The sequence below is a fragment of the Eptatretus burgeri genome, chromosome 12 (assembly GCF_056783735.1).
Source record: "Eptatretus burgeri isolate ZD-2024b chromosome 12, Ebu_testis_v1, whole genome shotgun sequence".
In the NCBI taxonomy this organism is placed as follows: domain Eukaryota; kingdom Metazoa; phylum Chordata; class Myxini; order Myxiniformes; family Myxinidae; genus Eptatretus; species Eptatretus burgeri.
Genome location: NC_140972.1, coordinates 16,224,825 through 16,248,510, shown reverse-complemented (window position 1 = coordinate 16,248,510; position 23,686 = coordinate 16,224,825). Strand labels below are relative to the sequence as shown.

General features: G+C 46.4%; 1 protein-coding gene across 11 annotated transcripts in view; it reads right to left on the bottom strand.

Moving 5' to 3' along the window:
• The window catches only part of LOC147015161 (uncharacterized), a 61,772-nt gene extending 45,491 nt beyond the window's left edge, over positions 1-16,281 (bottom strand). For 10 of the 11 annotated variants that reach the window (XM_085849670.1, XM_085849672.1, XM_085849676.1 and 7 more), the window contains exons 1-2: positions 16,099-16,280; positions 8,683-8,783 (exon numbers count right to left, since the gene is read on the bottom strand). In XM_085849670.1, coding sequence (XP_085705796.1) covers positions 8,683-8,783; positions 16,099-16,135 — 138 coding nt within the window. In that variant the 5' untranslated portion in view covers positions 16,136-16,280. Of the gene's footprint in view, positions 1-8,682; positions 8,784-16,098 lie in introns of all 11 variants that reach the window. The other variant, XM_085849681.1, reaches the window with a different exon arrangement.
• Positions 16,282-23,686: the final 7,405 nt, after the last annotated feature.

The following is a 23,686-nucleotide window of genomic DNA, read 5'->3' as shown; positions in this document are numbered from 1 at the left end:
AAAGGGAAAACACACCACAATATCATTCATCTCTGCACAAAACATGATTTGTATGCATCTTACAGGTCTTACACCATGAAAACAGGCAGGAGCAGCACAAGCTCAAAAACCGGGCCAAAACCTGGAACGCGTTCCTTAAGCCAGAAAGAGCCTCGGTTGTCAAGATTTCTCCAGTCAGACAGCCTGGCAAACCCTCAAATTGCATTTTGTAACTATCCTACATCTGAAATTCAATCAATCGTGCTTGTCGACCGAGCTCGAGCTATAACTTGCTTAGTGTTTATTGTTGACCACGTCTCCGAATGGACTCGCAAAGCCAGAGGATGGCTGAGCGATCGGGGTTCATATCTTGGTCGTCCACATCATACGAATTGTTTGCATGCCGTGTCCAAGAGCGTATCACATCATCCCTGGCACACTTACCCTCGTGCTGAGCCTTGCAGTCTTATCTGGAGTTCCTTGATGCTGTGGAATCTAAGCCCTCGGGGATTATTAAACCCAGAGACCGATACTTGGTTAAATGCAGACGAAACTAGAGGCATTCGAGTCTTTCCTCAGGCCTTGCTCGACCCACCCGTGTATGTTATCTATGCATTTTTTTAAAAACGTTTTTTTTTAATTATTTGTTATATTTTAATGCATCATTTAGCAGCAAATGCAATTTAATTTATTTCCCATCATTTTCTGCAGAGACTGCCATTTCTCGCCTTTGTTGATCATGCAAGGTTGGCTGTGAAACGTGTTTTCATGTCAAGTGCTTTCCCTTGCAAACGCTGGCCCTAAAAGGCATGGAAGTCAGTCTCCTGCCCATATTCTTTCACAGAGAGCACACCTGCGTGGCAACAAATCATAAATATTTTTGGCTTAAAAAACAAAAAAAAAACACCTCAAAACCCCCCTGGACAGGTGGCCACTCAGTCGCTGCAAGTTTGGGCAGTAAATTAGAACTCCACCACAGCACTGGCAAACGGTGGCCTGATTTTTTTTTTCAAAAGGGAAAAAAAAAAAACTAAACACGGCGACATTCAACAGCCACCAGCAAATATCAGCAGATACGGTCCCCCACTCAATGCCCCTTTGGTTGGGGGGGGGAGGGGTTTATCAATGCAGCTTCCCAGCTGCAAAGCACCAGGGTGGCAGCTTATAGTCAGGTCACTAACCAAACAAGGACTATACAACTCAAAGGCCCATACGCTACCTCTGAGCTATCATATCAGCTTATTGATGACCAATGCTAGCAGATCTTTTGAACTTAGGTTGCCTTTAAGATTTGATAAAAAATACAAATGTGCATAAAAAAATTAAAAATCTTTTTTTTTAATCTATGGATTAAAAATTCCATGCTCATCATCCAACTAACCGAAGATGAAATTTGGATCGCTAACCTCACACTAACTGCCACTGACATTACAAGAGGGCAATCCATAATATTGGCAGATTGGAGAGGATCGACTAAACGTGAACAATGGAGATGGAAAAACAAAGCAAAACTACATCCACTTGAAGGAAATGTGAAAACGGATTCGATTTTGTACTTTCCCCACATTCAATGTTGGATTCACTTCAAACCTTGTCCTGAATCCCGATCCGACGCATTCCCAAGTTGCTAATGGGGGCATGATGCATTGTCCATGCATTTGGAAAAATGATCAAACAAAAACACATGCTGTGTCCCCTTAAGAATACACACACACACACACACACACACACACACACACACACACACACACACACACACACACACACACACACACACACACACCAAAGCATTATTCTCCAAAACATAAACCCTAACAGTTCATGCGTTTCATTAATTAGCTCGCCTGTTCGAAGAACAGAGAGCAATAGCGATACCCCCGGCATGAGCGTCAGCGTGAAAATGTTAAACTTTTTGGTGCAAGTTATTTTTTCCTTTCTAATGTTTTTATCTACCACACTATTTTTTATATGCCCGATATATATATATATCTATATATATATACATATATATACATATATATATACATACATATATATATATATATATACATATATATATATATATATATATATATATATATATATATATGTATATATATATATATATATATATATATATATATATATATATATATAACGTGATACCTGTTTTCAACTTTCACGTTTCATATTTCGTACATAGGCACAGACTGTGGAGACGGTGTGTCGCAACATACGTTCATCATCTAAAGTGGTTGCCATGGCAACCAGGATGCTGTTTTCCATGTAGTAGCACAATTCTGTATATACCTTCTTGTTCGGGCGGATACTGTGCTCACTTGCGCTCTTGTTACTGATTAAGGCCCGGTCACACCTTGACGTTTTAGCCAGCGATGGCAACGTATTAAAATGTATGTAAAACGCTGGCTGACGTTTAACTTTTGATGTTTTTTTTTTAAGATTCGGACGTATTCATAACGAGTTGGTCGTATGCATAACATATTAGTAATGGACACAGAACGTTTCGTTGTGTTATAGATAACTTATACCAACGAATGCTGAACCTGTTGTCGGCCTACACAACCGATGCCCAACGATAGTCTAACTTAGGCATAGCGCGTTGCACGCATCGCCGACGATGCCGTGACGTAGCCTATTAAAAGGCTGACGCACAACGATTCGAATCATAACTGCCGTAGAAATGGAAGTGACAACATCGCGGTCACACCTTGGCGATCTTGCCAGCGTATGCCGACCTAAGAAAAATGTGTCTAAAACGTTGGGCGCACGTCAAATACGGTATGAGTAAGTTTGGTATACGTGAGTACAACGCTAAAGTACGCTATCATACGTCGTAGTAAGTAGAGTACGTCAAGAAATTTTAAACATGTTCAAAATTTTACGACTTACTCGGCGTATGACACACGTTCCGCATGCGATGGGGATAAGTTTTACACACGATATGTGGACGCTTACACACGTCCACAAAGGCTACTTATAAGCTACTCATAAGTCGAAACACGTCGCGGTAATGTCTTTTTTACGCGAAACTTATTTCTAACTTATGTTTGACGTGCTTTGAACCAATTCTTTACGTAGTCCCAACACACATCGACGTATGTAGACGTATTCCAATGACGTCTTCCGGTCGACAAAAAAAAATAAATTAACGTGTTTCTAGGTTACAACTGCCATATAAAGACGTGTTCCCAGCGGTTTTGGGAATTGGTATATAAAAATTCTGCTCATAAAAGGGGAACCCAACAGTGTTTTCGAGTCCTTTTTGAGTCAATGTCCATGTCAGTAACAGTATCAGTATTAGTAGTAGTTTGTTCATGTTGGCAGTAGTAGGTGAGTGTGAGGGGGAGGGTGTGGGTTATGATGGATCGTCCTTGCGTCCGCTTGTCCACGGGTAGGTTCATAGGCTGCCACTCAACGATTTAAATGGCTGCATCTCCACTATTGAAAGTAGATGCTTGCGCTCAACAATTCGATTTTTTTTACACTCAACGGCTTTTAAACGGTACCACTCTGCTATTTTCATTGTTCACAATGAACGATTTAAATTGCTGTCACTCGCCTTTGTTTTTTGACGCTGGGGTTTGGAAATTTGAAGCGTTTCTTCTGAACGTGTTAAAACGCTCAAACTCGACTATTTTAAATAGACTCTGCCGATGGACAATTGGAATCATAGCCAAGCTAGACATCGAAGTGTGAACATCCTCGTCATGCCGAAGAATAGTTTGAAGAATGCTGCAAATAAGTGTCCTGGCCGTGGCCGTGGACGCTGACGCAAAGACGATCCATTATACCGACGTCTTTCAGCCTATGAGTAACTTAAAAGTAACGTCTGTCGATGTGTGGCAACGATCGCGTAACGTGCCAACAACACGTTAATCATAGGTTAGAAATAAGTTTCGGGTACGCTAAACATTACCTCGGCGTGTCTCAACTTATGATTAACTTACAAGTAGCATGTGTTGACGTCTGTCAACGATCGCAGACCGTGCATACAACTTGTGGCCAGCGTAGCGGAACGTGTGAGTCATACGCCGGCATACGTCGTGAAATTTCAAGCATGAAAAAATTTGAGAACAACCAAAAAGTACAACGTTTAAAGCCAACGTACAATGACGTATGGCAGCGTTTTTCAGCGTGCTCTCAATGTTATCAAAACTTACCCATAACGTATTCAACGTGTGCCAGCGTTTTAGAAAAAAAATTCAAAAATCGGCATACGTTGGCTAAAACGTCAAGGTGTGACCGGGCCTTTACAATATACAAATACATATATTGCTTTAAAATTATTTGGATCAGACTTCACTGCAATGCTTTATAAAAAATATTATTAGACTAGTCTTTTAAAAACGATAAATGTATAAACAGGCGAGCATTGGGTGGCTTTAACACCAACTCTGGTTGGAGTTACCATCCAGACCCCATTCGACAAGTATAATCATGGGGCCCATATACATACATACTCAACATGACTGTTTTTTTCACCCCCTTCCTTCCCTCCCTCCAAAAAAAAACTATTCTCATGAAAGATGCTATGGAGTCTATAACATCTAAACGAATGGAGGCACAGTACCAGTTTTAGCTTTCCCCTGAAGGACAATTTCGTCCACAAGGCAGCAACCTTCTGACAATACACCCAGCATGACAACTTAAAAAAAACAAACAAAAAAAACAATCAATTCCATTGGTGACAAAAATGAATTAAAGACAATCAAATGGAAGAATAAATACTGCTTTGGAGTCATTAGGAGGAACCGGAATAGGATTCGGGTTTCAGCCGCTACTGCACAACCCTCAAAATCCATCCACGCGCGGTCAAGTGAGCCTCAAGGTAGCTGAAAAGGTGAGCACGCTGCCGAACGAACAATGCAATCCCGCCACCCTTATCAAAAAACGCTTTTCTCTTGAAATAAACATTAGAAGCTTGAATTTTTAATGTCAAACACCACTTCCATTTTGATCAGGTCATCATTCGCCCATGATAGCTGCAGAGCCACAACCTGTGGTAGCGTACCCCAACTTTCAGTGTCCTCCAACTTTTATAGAACAGGCCCATTAGAAAAATAATAAAAACCCCTTGCTTCAATTATTTCAGAAATAACCGAACAATATGGGATACATTTAATTCAAAAGTGTTAAAACAATGAAGGCCTCGATGCAACAGAATGGTCCATTTCAAAAAGAACCAGTTGGCACAGCAGTGGAATCAAAGGGAGATCATAAAAAAAAAGAAAACATGGAGGTGAGTATGGGGAAGGAAAAAGAAAGAAAGATAAAGAACACCTAGAGAGGAGGTTAGATCGAGATTGGAGAGGGGGAAGGGAAAGAAAGAGACATGTATGGGACATACGATTGGGCAGAGGGAAGGAGGTGAGGGAGAGGTCAAAAAACACAGCATTTTAAAGTACATAATATGTAGATTCCTTCTGGTAGAGAATATATAATGCATCTCCAGGGTCATTAAAGAAAACGGTGCCGTTTACCTAAATACAGTCATACTATTGCAGGAAGGTACAGAAAAAGGTTATCTTGTCAAATCGTGCAAGTACAAACAACTCAAATCAGCATGGATGAGGCTCAAGAGGACACAGGCACGCTAACTGCTCTAATCTTCCCCCTCATCCCGAGCAGGACCTGCCGCAGGCATCCGGCAGCAAACTGATTAGTCAGACACGCTCACTTGGACGGCTGTGCCTGGAATATGCCGGCACAGTTCAAGTAACAGGATTCCAGAGATGTTTGAGGGTGCTCAAACCTCCAACGGTCGGCCCGCGTCCAGAAGAACCTTCTTACATAACTGCATGCGTGAAGCAATTCCTGGATAAATCCGAACGTTCGGTTTAACGGTGCAACGCAAAGCAAATTACACAAACGGCACAAATAACAAGAAACAATCTCTGAGACAGGGTTAGCACCATTATGTCATATATATATATATATATATATATATATATATATATATATATATATATATATATATATATATATATATATATATATAATAGTCAATTTCAGGAAAAGAAGAAGAAGCAGCAACAGAAAAGACTCATCATGCCAGTGTGAGCTAAGCTTGCATTCCACACAAGCAACAGTGAACTTCAATGCACAAGGATCAACAAGACTCAGAGAGGCTACCCAATGACACGTCCTTTGACCCCTGCAAACCCTTTTGCATTCCTTTTGGAATGTAACTCGACTGCCGAAACCATATTACAATTACAGTAGTTACCTCCATCAATGGAGGTGGACGGAGGACATGCTTTCACCCGTTTGTCTATTTGTCTGTCTGTGAGCAGGATATCTCAGAATGTTATGGACGGATTCGGACGAAACTTGGTGGACAGGTTGGATGTGTGATAAGGACGAATTGATTCGATTTTGGTGAGGAACCGGATCGGATACTAGAATTTCTAAAGTGATTCTTCACCATTGAGATATGGTGCCAAAAAACGATGGATAGCATGATATCTTGAGAAGTTGTGGATATCTTCGGACAAAACTTGGTGGATGAGTTGGGTAGGTGACAAGAACAAGCCAATTAAATTTTGGTTCAGGTCCAGATGCAGAACCAGCCTATCAGTGGAAGAGAAAATGTCAACTGTTCAGCCTGGAAGAGTTATGCTCTCCACTGAGTGCGTTCTCGTTCTATATTCAACCTCAAAATTTCACAAGGTCAAATTATAAACAATGCAATTTAATAACTGCTTCTAGGTCAAGAGAAAAAAGAAGAAAGGAAACTGTCCAAATAGTGAATGATTTCAACACTGGATAAAAGTAATCCATCCATTGGGACCGTACTCTGTGCAGAGTGTTGGTGCTGCCAAAGAAGTCTCCATGGCAACTGGGCACAATCCTGGATGGGTCGCCACTCCGACACAGGATGGCACTCATTTTGCCGACCTCGGAACGATGACAGGCAGGGTCAACCCCACCTGGTATCAATTCAACAGCCGAGTGGGATTTGAACTCAGGATCCTAGGATCCCAAGCCTACCACCCTAACCATTAAGCCAACACCAGGCATATAAAAGTAATAGCGCTTTCGATCCATGCAACGGCCCAGCTAATAAAGAGGAGAATCGATTTAAAAAAAAAAAAAATTAGTTTCAAAAAACACAACCAAACGAGACAGCATGGGGTATATAAATTACATTTGATATGAGGATGAACAATCGAAAATAAAAGTAGATCTGTGCTTGGAAACCATGCTCTCAATGTGGAGATCTCTGGAATTTTGTCCATTGCAACTAACTCAGAGGAAGAGGTACAAAATACAAATATTGATCTCTTTAATCTCCCGCTCCAAAAAGGAAACCCGACATATATGGGAAACTAAATCCAATGCATGAGCACGTTTCCCCTTCAAGGCGCAAGTGGGAAAAGGACGGCTTTCGGGATAAAAAAAAAAAAAAAACGTGAAATGCATAAAAAACAACAACATTCATATCGTGTTTTATTCCACAAACTCTGCCATTCTTCCTCCAAAGGCCAATTTCAGAGATCACACAAGGGGCAAGAAACACCTGCTGTTAGTCAAGGGCCCTGGAGTCATAAACCATGTGCTGCTCTTTAAAGGGTACCCCGTACACTTCCATGCATACAATTATACCGGCAATTCTCATTCATGCCTTCTATAAATTTTCTACATTGCCTTGATTGCCGCTGTCGGGACATTTTGTTGCAAAATATCAGCTTTGGCAATCATGCTCCGATTGAATTAAATATTGGCCATCAATTTTTAAAACAACAAATGAAAATTTAACAAGAGTGAGCACAGTATAATGCTGAGGCTCTCCGGGGTGCATCGTTTACAGTATATCTCAGTATGAACGATCTGCATCAAAGTATAATGTGGACACACTCACTGACAAGCACATTAATTATAATAGTTTGTCTTGTCCCTTTGGGAATGTAGGAGGCTAACAGGATTGAGTGTGGTGTGTGTGTGTGTGTAGGCGTGCATACGTGTGTTTTGGATCGCCAAGAGGTATGCACATTCACCTCCAAGCCGTCTAGCCTGGGTTTGAATCCCATCCCAGTGCTTTACAGCCAGGGCGATTCGTCAAGGTGTGTGCCGTCCCTCGGATGGACGTTAAACTGGGCGTGCCATCTGCCAGCATTAGTTGGTGCAAGTTAAAGATGCCAAGGTGTCCTTCGTGAAGAGTTGGCAAGCTGTCGCAAAAGCAACATGGGACCAATTCCAAATTCCTGCCCTAACTACTGCTGGGAGAGGGATGGCAAACCACACAGTACAACCCATGCCAAGAAAATGCTTCGGCAGCACCGAGGCTCTGTAACAGAGTATGGTACATCAGAATCAGAATTACAATCAAGAACAGCAGATATGAGAAGAAACAATCTATATCGAATTAGATATGCATATGGACTCACACAGACACCCCGATACGCACTTCGGGAATGGCCGAGGCGAGCAATACAGCCACGTGGTGGGGATGGCATCCAAAATGTGATCATTTACTAGAACAGTCATTTTGCAGTTTTAATGGCAGCGCCAGACCACTTACTCTGGATCAAGCATCATTAGGATAGGAAAAGAAAGAAAAAAAAATCGAGTAAACAGGTAACTGCAACGGTTACTCGAACACAGCGACACGTTTTGCATCACCGAGAGCCCACATCCTCACCACAGTATTCCAAAACCAATCCAAGAGCATTCACAATACACATCTGAAAATCTCAACGGTACCTTCTTATTGGGATTTTCATCCTGTTTTCTTGGGTGCTCCTGAGGCCGAGGACGTTTACGCTTGCCTCGCTTCATCTTTCCTTTGCTCGGATTACCTGAATCTGTGGGACGATTCAACATCCACAGTGAGATGACAGCAAAACGAAACAGAGAATCGAAAGCTTGTTACATTGGAGCTATAAATATCACATGGCTGGCAAAACAAAGAGATTAAGAACGTTTCATATGGGGAAAAGCATCCATGATCGACATCATGCGAGGATGCACGGCGAGTGAGTGAACTGGAGTTCGGGGCTTGGGTATCTGTTGGCAAGCAAATTGACGACCACAGCAAGGCTTGTCACTATTGCCAGCTGGAAGAATTTGATGAGGTGAAGAAAAGAGGAGAGGAAGGTAGATAGGAAGGAAAGAGTAAATGAATACAAGGAGAGCAAAACAAAAGGTCAGAAAGCATTAAGGATAAAAGAATAAAAACTGCACAGGATATAAAAGATAAGGAAGGACAAACAGCAAGCGATAAACTGAAGTACAAAAAAATTATATTAAACACAGAGTCAAAGGAAAAACAAACGAGAGACCAACAAGCGAGGAGTGGATGGGCGAGGAACAAAACAGGCTCATGGATATTATTGGCAGAGTTTGATGACCCGATAAACCTTTGATGATGTGCAGAGGGCGATCTGACATGCACACAGACAGACAGACAGACAAATGACAGGCAAATAGACAGACACAGGCAGGGGGCAAGGTTAGCGAGGCAGTATGGAGATGAGGTAAGGTTCGGGAGGTGAACAAATGTCCACTGGGAAAGGCGAGACTCACTTGGGCAGAGAACAAACTGTACAGAGAGGGGAAGCTGGACAGGACTGGGGCAGAGAGAAGGGCAGGACTGGGACAGAGAGAAGGGCAGGACTGGGACAGAGAGAAGGGCAGGACTGGGACAGAGAGAAGGGCAGGACTGGGACAGAGAGAAGGGCAGGACTGGGACAGAGAGAAGGGCAGGACTGGGACAGAGAGAAGGGCAGGACTGGGACAGAGAGAAGGGCAGGACTGGGACAGAGAGAAGGGCAGGACTGGGACAGAGAGAAGGGCAGGACTGGGACAGAGAGAAGGGCAGGACTGGGACAGAGAGAAGGGCAGGACTGGGACAGAGAGAAGGGCAGGACTGGGACAGAGAGAAGGGCAGGACTGGGACAGAGAGAAGGGCAGGACTGGGACAGAGAGAAGGGCAGGACTGGGACAGAGAGAAGGGCAGGACTGGGACAGAGAGAAGGGCAGGACTGGGGCAGAGAGAAGGGCAGGACTGGGGCAGAGAGAAGGGCAGGACTGGGGCAGAGAGAAGGGCAGGACTGGGGCAGAGAGAAGGGCAGGACTGGGGCAGAGAGAAGGGCAGGACTGGGGCAGAGAGAAGGGCAGGACTGGGGCAGAGAGAAGGGCAGGACTGGGGCAGAGAGAAGGGCAGGACTGGGGCAGAGAGAAGGGCAGGACTGGGGCAGAGAGAAGGGCAGGACTGGGGCAGAGAGAAGGGCAGGACTGGGGCAGAGAGAAGGGCAGGACTGGGGCAGAGAGAAGGGCAGGACTGGGGCAGAGAGAAGGGCAGGACTGGGGCAGAGAGAAGGGCAGGACTGGGGCAGAGCGAAGGGCAGGACTGGGACAGAGAGGAGTGGGACAGAGAGGAGTGGGACAGAGAGGAGTGGGACAGAGAGGAGTGGGACAGAGAGGAGTGGGACAGAGAGGACTGGGACAGAGAGGACTGGGACAGAGAGGACTGGGACAGAGAGGACTGGGACAGAGAGGACTGGGACAGAGAGGACTGGGACAGAGAGGACTGGGACAGAGAGGAGTGGGACAGAGAGGAGTGGGACAGAGAGGACTGGGACAGAGAGGACTGGGACAGAGAGGACTGGGACAGAGAGGACTGGGACAGAGAGGACTGGGACAGAGAGGACTGGGACAGAGAGGAGTGGGACAGAGAGGAGTGGGACAGAGAGGACTGGGACAGAGAGGACTGGGACAGAGAGGACTGGGACAGGAGTGGGACAGAGAGGACTGGGACAGGAGTGGGACAGAGAGGACTGGGACAGGAGTGGGACAGAGAGGACTGGGACAGGAGTGGGACAGAGAGGACTGGGACAGGAGTGGGACAGAGAGGACTGGGACAGGAGTGGGACAGAGAGGACTGGGACAGGAGTGGGACAGAGAGGACTGGGACAGGAGTGGGACAGAGAGGACTGGGACAGGAGTGGGACAGAGAGGACTGGGACAGGAGTGGGACAGAGAGGACTGGGACAGGAGTGGGACAGAGAGGACTGGGACAGGAGTGGGACAGAGAGGACTGGGACAGGAGTGGGACAGAGAGGACTGGGACAGGAGTGGGACAGAGAGGACTGGGACAGGAGTGGGACAGAGAGGACTGGGACAGGAGTGGGACAGAGAGGACTGGGACAGGAGTGGGACAGAGAGGACTGGGACAGGAGTGGGACAGAGAGGACTGGGACAGGAGTGGGACAGGGACAGGAGTGGGACAGAGAGGACTGGGACAGGAGTGGGACAGAGAGGACTGGGACAGGAGTGGGACAGAGAGGACTGGGACAGGAGTGGGACAGAGAGGACTGGGACAGGAGTGGGACAGAGAGGACTGGGACAGGAGTGGGACAGAGAGGACTGGGACAGGAGTGGGACAGAGAGGACTGGGACAGGAGTGGGACAGAGAGGACTGGGACAGGAGTGGGACAGAGAGGACTGGGACAGGAGTGGGACAGAGAGGACTGGGACAGGAGTGGGACAGAGAGGACTGGGACAGAGAGGACTGGGACAGAGAGGACTGGGACAGAGAGGACTGGGACAGAGAGGACTGGGACAGAGAGGACTGGGACAGAGAGGACTGGGACAGAGAGGACTGGGACAGAGAGGACTGGGACAGAGAGGACTGGGACAGAGAGGACTGGGACAGAGAGGACTGGGACAGAGAGGACTGGGACAGAGAGGACTGGGACAGAGAGGACTGGGACAGAGAGGACTGGGACAGAGAGGACTGGGACAGAGAGGACTGGGACAGAGAGGACTGGGACAGAGAGGAGTGGGACAGAGAGGAGTGGGACAGAGAGGAGTGGGACAGAGAGGAGTGGGACAGGAGTGGGACAGAGAGAGGAGAGAGGGACAGGACTGGGACACAGAGAGAGGAGAGAGAGGAGAGAGGGACAGGACTGGGACACAGAGAGAGGAGAGAGAGGAGAGAGAGGAGAGAGAGGAGAGAGAGAGAGAGGAGAGAGAGAGGAGAGAGAGGAGAGAGAGAGAGAGAGGAGAGAGAGAGAGAGAGAGAGAGAGAGAGAGAGAGGAGAGAGAGGAGAGAGAGAGAGAGAGGAGAGAGAGGAGAGAGAGAGAGAGAGAGAGAGGAGAGAGAGAGGAGAGAGAGAGAGAGAGAGAGAGAGAGAGAGAGAGAGAGAGAGAGAGAGAGAGAGAGAGAGAGAGAGAGAGAGAGAGAGAGAGACAGGACTGGGACAGAGAGAGAGAGACAGGACTGGGACAGAGAGAGAGAGAGAGGGACAGGACTGGGAGAGAGAGAGAGGGACAGGCTTGTGGTAGAGAAGAGGACAGGCTTGTGGTAGAGAAGAGGACAGGCTTGTGGTAGAGAAGAGGACAGGCTTGTGGTAGAGAAGAGGACAGGCTTGTGGTAGAGAAGAGGACAGGCTTGTGGTAGAGAAGAGGACAGGCTTGTGGTAGAGAAGAGGACAGGCTTGTGGTAGAGAAGAGGACAGGCTTGTGGTAGAGAAGAGGACAGGCTTGTGGTAGAGAAGAGGACAGGCTTGTGGTAGAGAAGAGGACAGGCTTGTGGTAGAGAAGAGGACAGGCTTGTGGTAGAGAAGAGGACAGGCTTGTGGTAGAGAAGAGGACAGGCTTGTGGTAGAGAAGAGGACAGGCTTGTGGTAGAGAAGAGGACAGGCTTGTGGTAGAGAAGAGGACAGGCTTGTGGTAGAGAAGAGGACAGGCTTGTGGTAGAGAAGAGGACAGGCTTGTGGTAGAGAAGAGGACAGGCTTGTGGTAGAGAAGAGGACAGGCTTGTGGTAGAGAAGAGGACAGGCTTGTGGTAGAGAAGAGGACAGGCTTGTGGCAGAGAAGAGGACAGGCTTGTGGTAGAGAAGAGCACAGGCTTGTGGCAGAGAGGAGGACAGGCTTGTGGCAGAGAGGAGGACAGGCTTGTGGTCGAGAAGAGGACAGCCTTGTGGTGGAGAGGACAGCCTTGTGGTGGAGAGGACAGCCTTGTGGTGGAGAGGACAGGCTTGTGGCGGAGAGGAGGACAGGCTTGTGGCGGAGAGGAGGACAGGCTTGTGGCGGAGAGGAGGACAGGCTTGTGGCGGAGAGGAGGACAGGCTTGTGGCGGAGAGGAGGACAGGCTTGTGGCGGAGAGGAGGACAGGCTTGTGGCGGAGAGGAGGACAGGCTTGTGGCGGAGAGGAGGACAGGCTTGTGGCGGAGAGGAAGACAGGCTTGTGGTGGAGAGGACAGCCTTGAGACGGAGAGGAGGACAGGCTTGTGGCGGAGAGGAGGACAGGCTTGTGGAGGAGAGGAAGACAGGCTTGTGGTGGAGAGGACAGTCTTGCGGCGGAGAGGAGGACAGGCTTGCGGCGGAGAGGAGGACAGGCTTGTGGAGGAGAGGAAGACAGGCTTGTGGCAGAGAGGAGGACAGGCTTGTGGCGGAGAGGAAGACAGGCTTGTGGTGGAGAGGACAGCCTTGCGGCGGAGAGGAGGACAGGCTTGTGGTGGAGAGGAAGACAGGCTTGTGGCGGAGAGGACAGGCTTGTGGCGGAGAGGTAGACAGGCTTGTGGTGGAGAGGACAGGCTTGTGGTGGAGAGGACAGGCTTGTGGTGGAGAGGACAGGCTTGTGGTGGAGAGGACAGGCTTGTGGTGGAGAGGACAGGCTTGTGGTGGAGAGGACAGGCTTGTGGTGGAGAGGACAGGCTTGTGGTGGAGAGGACAGGCTTGTGGTGGAGAGGACAGGCTTGTGGTGGAGAGGACAGGCTTGTGGTGGAGAGGACAGGCTTGTGGTGGAGAGGACAGGCTTGTGGTGGAGAGGACAGGCTTGTGGTGGAGAGGACAGGCTTGTGGTGGAGAGGACAGGCTTGTGGTGGAGAGGACAGGCTTGTGGTGGAGAGGACAGGCTTGTGGTGGACAGGACAGGCTTGTGGTGGACAGGACAGGCTTGTGGTGGAGAAGGGCAGGGTTGTGGTGGAGAAGGACAGGGTTGTGGTGGAGAAGGACAGGGTTGTGGTGGAGAAGGACAGGGTTGTGGTGGACAAGGACAGGGTTGTGGTGGACAAGGACAGGGTTGTGGTGGACAAGGACAGGGTTGTGGTGGACAAGGACAGGGTTGTGGTGGACAAGGACAGGGTTGTGGTGGACAAGGACAGGGTTGTGGTGGACAAGGACAGGGTTGTGGTGGACAAGGACAGGGTTGTGGTGGACAAGGACAGGGTTGTGGTGGACAAGGACAGGGTTGTGGTGGACAAGGACAGGGTTGTGGTGGACAAGGACAGGGTTGTGGTGGACAAGGACAGGGTTGTGGTGGACAAGGACAGGGTTGTGGTGGACAAGGACAGGGTTGTGGTGGACAAGGACAGGGTTGTGGTGGACAAGGACAGGGTTGTGGTGGACAAGGACAGGGTTGTGGTGGACAAGGACAGGGTTGTGGTGGACAAGGACAGGGTTGTGGTGGACAAGGACAGGGTTGTGGTGGACAAGGACAGGGTTGTGGTGGACAAGGACAGGGTTGTGGTGGACAAGGACAGGGTTGTGGTGGACAAGGACAGGGTTGTGGTGGACAAGGACAGGGTTGTGGTGGACAAGGACAGGGTTGTGGTGGACAAGGACAGGGTTGTGGTGGACAAGGACAGGGTTGTGGTGGACAAGGACAGGGTTGTGGTGGACAAGGACAGGGTTGTGGTGGACAAGGACAGGGTTGTGGTGGACAAGGACAGGGTTGTGGTGGACAAGGACAGGGTTGTGGTGGACAAGGACAGGGTTGTGGTGGACAAGGACAGGGTTGTGGTGGACAAGGACAGGGTTGTGGTGGACAAGGACAGGGTTGTGGTGGACAAGGACAGGGTTGTGGTGGACAAGGACAGGGTTGTGGTGGACAAGGACAGGGTTGTGGTGGACAAGGACAGGGTTGTGGTGGACAAGGACAGGGTTGTGGTGGACAAGGACAGGGTTGTGGTGGACAAGGACAGGGTTGTGGTGGACAAGGACAGGGTTGTGGTGGACAAGGACAGGGTTGTGGTGGACAAGGACAGGGTTGTGGTGGACAAGGACAGGGTTGTGGTGGACAAGGACAGGGTTGTGGTGGACAAGGACAGGGTTGTGGTGGACAAGGACAGGGTTGTGGTGGACAAGGACAGGGTTGTGGTGGACAAGGACAGGGTTGTGGTGGACAAGGACAGGGTTGTGGTGGACAAGGACAGGGTTGTGGTGGACAAGGACAGGGTTGTGGTGGACAAGGACAGGGTTGTGGTGGACAAGGACAGGGTTGTGGTGGACAAGGACAGGGTTGTGGTGGAGAAGGACAGGGTTGTGGTGGAGAAGGACAGGGTTGTGGTAGAGAAGGACAGGGTTGTGGTAGAGAAGGACAGGGTTGTGGTAGAGAAGGACAGGGTTGTGGTAGAGAAGGACAGGGTTGTGGTAGAGAAGGACAGGGTTGTGGTAGAGAAGGACAGGGTTGTGGTAGAGAAGGACAGGGTTGTGGTAGAGAAGGACAGGGTTGTGGTGGAGAAGGACAGGGTTGTGGTGGAGAAGGACAGGGTTGTGGTGGAGAAGGACAGGGTTGTGGTGGAGAAGGACAGGGTTGTGGTGGAGAAGGACAGGGTTGTGGCGGAGAAGGACAGGGTTGTGGTAGAGAAGGACAGGGTTGTGGTAGAGGACAGGGTTGTGGGAGAGAAGGACAGGGTTGTGGTGGAGAAGGACAGGGTTGTGGTGGAGAAGGACAGGGTTGTGGTGGAGAAGGACAGGGTTGTGGTGGAGAAGGACAGGGTTGTGGTGGAGAAGGACAGGGTTGTGGCAGAGAGGACAGGCTTGACAGGTTTGAAAGCGAGGGAACAGGGTGGAGAGACTGGGAACAGAGAGAACAGGCTTGACAGGCTTTGGACAGAAAGGACAGACTTAAGTCGAGGACAGTGGACAGGCCTGGGCAGGAGAACAGGCGGCGATATCCTGGCCAAGCGGACATGTTAATACTCCGTGAGAGACAAAACCTTGACCTGAAAGATTCTTATACTGAGCTCGTCGTGCGTCGAGTCGGCCTCACAATGGCAAAGCGTTTGGCTGAACTGACGAGAGAGAGAAGAGAGAAGGAAAAAAAAGAAAAGAAAAAAAAAAACCAGAAAGAAAGAAGAAAGCAAAGCACATGAGATGAGGGTTTCTTACCCATCGGTGTTATCGGTGAACAGCGTGGAACGTCCATCGTGTCAGGTTTAAACGACGATCACAGGACGAGAAGACGTCAAAAGGAGATAAACAGCGACATGGACACAGCAAAGGAAAGATCGCGAGCGACCGAGCCAAGCGATTCACGTCATGCGACGTAGTGGTCACGTGACGTGACGTCACGGCGAGTGATAACGTGACAGGATTGGACACGTTTGTGACGTCGGTAAGTTCGTGTATATTTTTGGTTTTATTGTTGTCATTCTTGATTTAATGCGATTTTCGGTCTATCCATGCAAATGACGATGCAAGAACAAACTTTAACACACGAAGGAAATTAAAACAAATGCACCTCTGCCCACATCCATTGGATGAGATTGAACATTAATTATTGCAGAGCTGTCAGACATTTTAAAAATAGATCGAGGCGGACCTAATGGGGAGGATCACAAGGTCTGGAATCCTCCTCCTCCTCCTCCTCCTCCTCCTCCTCCTCCTCCTCCTCCACAGTAATAATTAATTAAACCACTTTTATTGAACAAAAGTTTTGATAACCAATGTCCTAAGTTCCCATTTGAATCTCTCAGGCCAAATTATACCTCGTTGATCATCATCTTATTATTATTTCTCTTCTTCCTTTTCTTCTTCTGTTTCCCCTTCTTCTTCTTCTTCCTCTTCTTCTTCTTCCCCTTGTTCTTCTTCATCTTCTTCTTCATCTCTTCTTCCTCTTCTTCTTCTTCTTCATCTTCTTATTCATCTTCTTCTTCTCTTTTTCTTCTTCATTTTCTTCTTCAGCTTCTTCTTCTTCTTCTTCTTCTTCTTCTTCAACTTCGTCTTCTTCTTCTTCTTCCTCTTCTTTTTCTTCTTCTTCTTTTTCTTCATCTTCTTCCTCTCCTTCTTCATCTTCTTTTAATGGCGTTTTCAGAGCCGCAAGAGCTTGGACGTGATACCCAAGGAACCACTTGGTTTCCCCCATAATTTCATAGGGATTTCCCGCTCTCTTGTAACAATCTTTGCACAGCTTTCGAGTCTGGTTGCTAATGGTTCAACAAACCTATAATTCCCAGCAGACCCGACACTTTAAACCACGTCTCTCTCATATTCTGAAAGTGGCGCCTTCTGGATGGATCCCTCGTATTTTAGCCTGGGCCGCATTCACCCACAGGCTAATAAGGCTATATCTAGCCGTAGGCCCTCAATCTTTTTTTCGGCCCTTCAATTTTGTTGACAATATTGTCAATAATTTTGTTCAACTAGTGCGTGCCCGTACGTGCAAAAAAAAAGAAGAAAAAAAGAATTGTGACATCAATTGTGATGTCATAGCACCGTGTCCTGTCATTGGTTTGGTAAATAAATGGCCATAACTTGGGAACCACTTGTCCGATTAATATCAAACATTGAAAAGGCACATACTCAGGTCCCCAGCGATATACCTGGCAAGTTTCAATTCGATCGGACCAGTGGTTGTCGAGAAACAGCGGTCACAGACAGACAGACAGACACACAGAGATTGCTGGAATTATTGATAGATGTTGTTTACATGGGTCTAAAAACCTTTTGTGTATATTCTATAATTTGCGTATTGGAATAAAATCAAACTACGCTTGTCAAATTGTCATAATTTCTGTGATTAATCATCAATGCATGTGCTATTACTGGTTTGTTGCATAGATTGAACTAATGCATATATCGTATATATTGAAAGTTCATATATATGAACTAATGTTGCATATATTTAGGCCCTTCCTTCCCATGAGCCTGAGGCCCTCCATACCCTTAATATGGGCCTGCATATATAGGGGCATTTAAAAAAATATGTAGGTCAGATCTTCGTGATCTCTGCAATGTACGCAGTGCCGGGTGCCCCATAAGGTGACATCCTATGCTACAAAGGTAGGCATTAAGGTGACAGAGTCCGAGTCTCAACCTACAGAATGCTACCTGATCTCTCCAGGTAAGCCTGGGAAGGTTAACTGGAGGAACCACACCTGGATGCACCTTGTAACAAAATCTTCCCTTCGTAATGATGTCCCACTGAAATTGCCATTTTTTTTTCACAATCGGGTCCTTTGCTAAACTAACAATTTTTGACGGACCAAGAGGGATTTTGGGTTATATTTTCGATTTTAAGGGCTTCCTTCACTGCCTGATCACTGGCCTCATTCCCATCAATGCCCACATGGGCAGGGATCCAGCACAGGTTGACCACTACACCCCTCCAATTCACAGTGTGAACCAAATGGAAAACTTCAAGAGCCAAGTCATATCTGTCATCATCTTGTTGGGATTCCAATCCCTTTAATGCAGCAAGTGAATTGGAAAGGATGACCACACTGAGAGATGTAAACTCAATGATCCATTCAAGGGTCATAACTATAGCAAATAGTTCAATGGATAAAACCGAGAGATGGTTACTAAGCTGGACTGATAGAACCACCCTGAGGTCCGGGATGCACACTGCAGAAGCTGTTCTTCCAATAGCAGGGTCTTCAGACCCGTCCGTATAAACATGCAAGGATTGACTCCAATTCCAGTGAACAAATTCAATTACCTGGTTGCATGTTGCTGCAAGATTTGCCCTGTCAGTTCTTCCCCAAAGATGTGACCTTCTTACATGCAAGTCCTGAAGGAGAAGAAGTGAAGTTCTTACCAAGCCTTTGATATTCCCAACAGTCATAAAATAAGTCTTTACCAGGGTATTTCATTCTAAAGATTTTCCGACGCAGACACACACACACACACACACACACACACACACACACACACACACACACACACACACACACACACACACACACACACACACACACACACACACACACACACACACACACACACACACACACATCCTATATTAAATTTAATTTTTATTGTAATCCTCAAAACATAGTTCCATTCGGCCTTACCTAAAGTCCTAAAGTAAGAACCTTAACCTGTAAGCAAATCAACGGTTTCCCCACTGCCCGGATCATCAGATGAACACCGTCCTTCCTTGAGGTTTCGAACATTTCAATCCAGAACCTCTTCAAACGGTGGATCCACACCCTCGGTCACGGATCCACATCAGTAGATCCACAACCTCAGTTGCATCCAGGCCATCAGTCAACCCATCAATGTAACATCATTAAACAGACTCTACTCTCTAAGAGGATTTAATGTATTATCACAGAGTTTCAACTCCCATCACACATTCAATTACATGATAATACATTAAATCATGCCCATTTTACCTTAAATATAGCATGACCACCAACAAACACGTCCATCCCACTCACCTTTGGATCAACAAACTGTGATTCAAATTATTCAAACGGTTATTTATAAACGTTTTTTGTTTACATGCTTTCTTGTCTCCAAGCAACCCCTGAAATGGGTTTAAATGTTTTTCTTATATATTTTTCATCATGTATTTATATACATGTCTTGTTAATAATATTTTTTACTATTCGTATTGTATTTCACTAATTACCCTCTACTCGCCAGAGGAGAGGGTATGGCATTTACATCCTTTTGTTACTTGGCAAAAACAAACAAAATTTTTTTTTGACAAGTTCAATATCTTTGTTGATCACTTCTAATGCATCAGCGAGGGGGGTCGTCGTGTGCAAAAAAATGTACCCTAAGTTACCCACTGGAATTTTGAAGTTGACCACTTCCCTTAACAGAAAAACTTGGTTACCATTTCCATAACCTAGTAATAAGTGCGAAAATGGTGCCTCTTTTGGGGGCTCCGATGGAAATTGTCGGGCCAATTATTAGGGGTAGAGGAAATGAAAACGACTGTTACTTTGCAGTCTTACTCCCTAGAAACACAAACTACCCCTCAAATATCGGTCTTGAGATCCTCCTTCATATGATATGCAAATTAGGTTCAATGGTTCAAGAATCGTGTCACTCGAGGTCAAAAGGTCACGAAAATTTGGGTCAAGTAAAAATCTGACCTATCTCTGAAACATGCCACATCCATATTTTAACCTCTCTGAGGGTCTATCCCATCACCATAGGTGCCAAGGAACACAATCATGCACTTGTATGAATAAAGTGGAATTTGTTGCAATAAAATGAAAACAGCACAGAATGGAAAGCGGTCGACTTTCAATCTGATCACTTTTTGGCCACCGCTTAAACGATTTCCTGTTGGGAAACTTAAATGGTTATTATGTCACGCCACCCGTTCACCCTAGATAGACAAATTAACCCTTCAAATGTTTGCCTTAGAAGACTTTTCCATGTGATATTACCTTTATGGAGATTGGGCCAATAATGAGGTCACTAGAGGTCAAAAGGTCATTCAGCTCGCTCTACTGGAGCGAGCTGAATGCGAACGGCCTCAAAGAACTCTGGGTGAAGGCTGGGGTTGATGACTCGACAAGATACATTCCAATACATATCCTTTCAAAGAGGATCGGACGAAGTTTGTGTCAGGTTTTGCCCGCTGTCCACACACTAACTGGGTGTGACTACACAAGTAAAGTTGGAACCAAGCATGCTGCTCTCATAGCCAATCCAGAGATGTACTTAAAGGACTTTGTGGTGGTGACAGGTAACCTGGATACAGTAATTGATAAAGTAGAAACCTATCTGACACAGGTCCTTAAGAAAGGAACAACGATGAAAACCATGAACCAGCTCCGAAGCCACAGGTATCATCATGCCAAGCGGTCATGTTTGGATGACCTGCCACCCCCAAGTCATGCCGTTCGGTTGCACATTTTGAGAGCCGACTTTGCTACAAAAGAGATGGTGTCCCTCCTCTCATCATGCGAACCCTCTGACCCAAGACAATTTGGTTTCGAATTTATCGATGATCTTCTGGTCCCAAACAAGGGGATAAATCCAATTCCTGAAGACATTGCAATCCACTGCCCATGTCAAAAGTGTGGAACTCAGAGATGTCCTTGCCACGGTTCAAACAATCCCTGTTGTACATTTTGCACTTGTATTGTCAAAGTGACTCGGAAAAGTCAGGATGTCAAAATGTATTTGGTGTCGTCAGAAAGTGAGTGACTGACTCATAAGTTTATATGCATTTCCAAACCAGAATCACATTCCACCAGTTGGTATGTGTTTACTTACTATGCAGGAGTGGCAGTTTTCGTTTATTGTTTAGGCCCTATGGTGGTCATTAAGTACATTCCACTCATATCTGTATATTTTGTATCTATTCCAAAAAAATTGATCCCAATAGAGGACAAAAATATGGATCTGGCATGTGCTGTTGGGCATTTTCCACAGAAATTTTCACTTGACCCCATTTTCCCTGACCTTTTGACCTCTAGTGACCTCATCATTGGCCCAATCTTCATAAAGGTAATATCACATGGAAGAGTCTTCTAAGGCAAACAGTTGAAGGGTTAATTTGTCTATCTAGGGTGAACGGGCAGCGTGACATAATAACCACTTAAGTTTCCCAACAGGAAATCGTTTAAGTGGTGGCAAAAAAGTGATCAGATTGAAAGTCGACCGCTTTCCATTCTGTGCTGTTTTCATTTTATTGCAACAAATTCCACTTTATTCATACCAGTGCATGATTGTGTTCCTTGGTACCTATGGTGATGGGATAGACCTTCAGAGAGGGTAAAATAAGGATGTGGCATGTTCTGTGGAGCATGTTTCAGAGATAGGTCAGATTTTCACTTGACCCAAATTTTCGTGACCTTTTGACCTCGAGTGACACGATACTTGAACCAATGAACCTAATTTGCATATCATATGAAGGAGGGTCTCAAGACCGACATTTTGAGGGGTAGTTTGTGTTTATAGGGTGTAAGACTGCAAAGTAACAGTCGTTTTCATTTCCACTACCCCTAATAATTGGCCCAACAATTTCCATCGGAACCCCCAAAAGAAACACCATTTTCGCACTTATTGCCGGGTTATGGAAATGGTAACCAAGTTTTTCTGTTAAGGGAAGTGGTCAACTTCAAAATTCCAGTACGTAACTTAAGGTACATTTTTTGCACACGAGGACCCCCCTAGCTGATGCATTACTCGCCAGAGGAGAGGGTATTGCATTTACTTCCGTTTGTTACTTGGCAAAGTTCTAAAATCTTCAATTTTCAACCGATTGACTTGAAATTTGAAGAGCATTTGCATATCAGGTCATTGAATTCAACCGACTATTATTGAGGTCAAAATAGGTCAAAAGTTCAACATGGCCAAAAAATTTTAATTGTCAATTTTCATCCAATTGACTTGAAATTTGAAGAGGATTTACAGACCATGTCACTGAATTCAACCACATATTATTTTTGAGGTCAATATAGCCCAAAAGGTCAACATAGGCCAGATTTCGAAAATCCTCAATTTTTATTCAATTAACTTGAAATTTGAAGAGCATTTGGATATCATGTCACTGAATTCAAACACCTTTAAATTTTGAGGTCAAGAAAGGCCAAAAGGTCAGCATCTCGACTACAGTTGTCCTACCCTTCCTCCCTCCCATTGTACACTGAAACTTGTGGTGAGGCAGTTGTTCTGAAACATGAAGACTAATCTCATCTCATGGAAGACTAATCCAACTGAATCTCAGTTGGATTAGTTGGCAATTGTTGGCAATCTCAGTTTCTTCCACCAAGCTCAGAACAATGTGTGTCTACCTTCAGGAGAGCCAGAAAACAACATCTTTCTAATCGCAAGTCTGAATTCTCAAACCTGTCTCCCTCCTCCAAATCCTGGTTGCATCTCATTAAGTCTGTTTCTGGTGTATGTTTCCCCTCCATCCCCTCCCTTACCTCAAATGGCCGCAAAGCTGACACTGCAGGTGAAAAAGCTGAATTCCGAAACTCCATGTTTGCTTCTAAATCTTGTGTCCCAAACCCATGGCTTTCTGTATCCACCTTATCCAGTCGCATCCATCTGTTCCTGGACTCTGCGTCCTTTTCTTCTGGCAAAGTGGAGAGCTTGCTGTCAAACCGAGACTCAGATTCTGCAACTTGTCCAGACAGCATCAGCCCACGTGCTCTAAAAACATGCTCTGCTGCTCTTGCTCACCCTCTCTCTGTTGTGTTCACCCTCTCAGTTGCTCAAGGTCAGCTGCCATCTGCTTGGAAATCAGCAAACATTACTGCTCTGCATTAAAAAGGTGTAAAAGCAGATCCCTGCAACTACAGACCAATCAGCCTTCTCCTACTCATCAGCAAGGTTATGAAATCCATTATCGCTTCAGACATTAAATCCTTCCTCTTCTCCAATGGCTTACTTTCTGATCATCAATTTGGTTTCAGACCAGGTCACTCAACCCTGGATATGCTGCTTCTGCTCCCCCAACAATGGATGGAGGTACTCAATGCCAGACATGAAATCAGAGCCATCTCCCTAGACATATCACGTGCTCTTGATACGGTCCGACACCCTGCCCTGCTCACCTCTCTTCCTATGGTATCCAAGGACATCTCCACTCATGGCTTGCAGTCTTCCTCTCCTGTCACAGCCAACATGTGGCCCTAAATGGAGTTCTTTCATCCCCTCTTCCTGTCCAGGCTGGTGTTCTGGGCCTTGTTCTTTTTATGGTTTTCATCAATGATCGCTCTGACTCTCTGGAAAATCCTCTCTATCACTTTTCTGACGACTCCACCCTCTGCTGTAC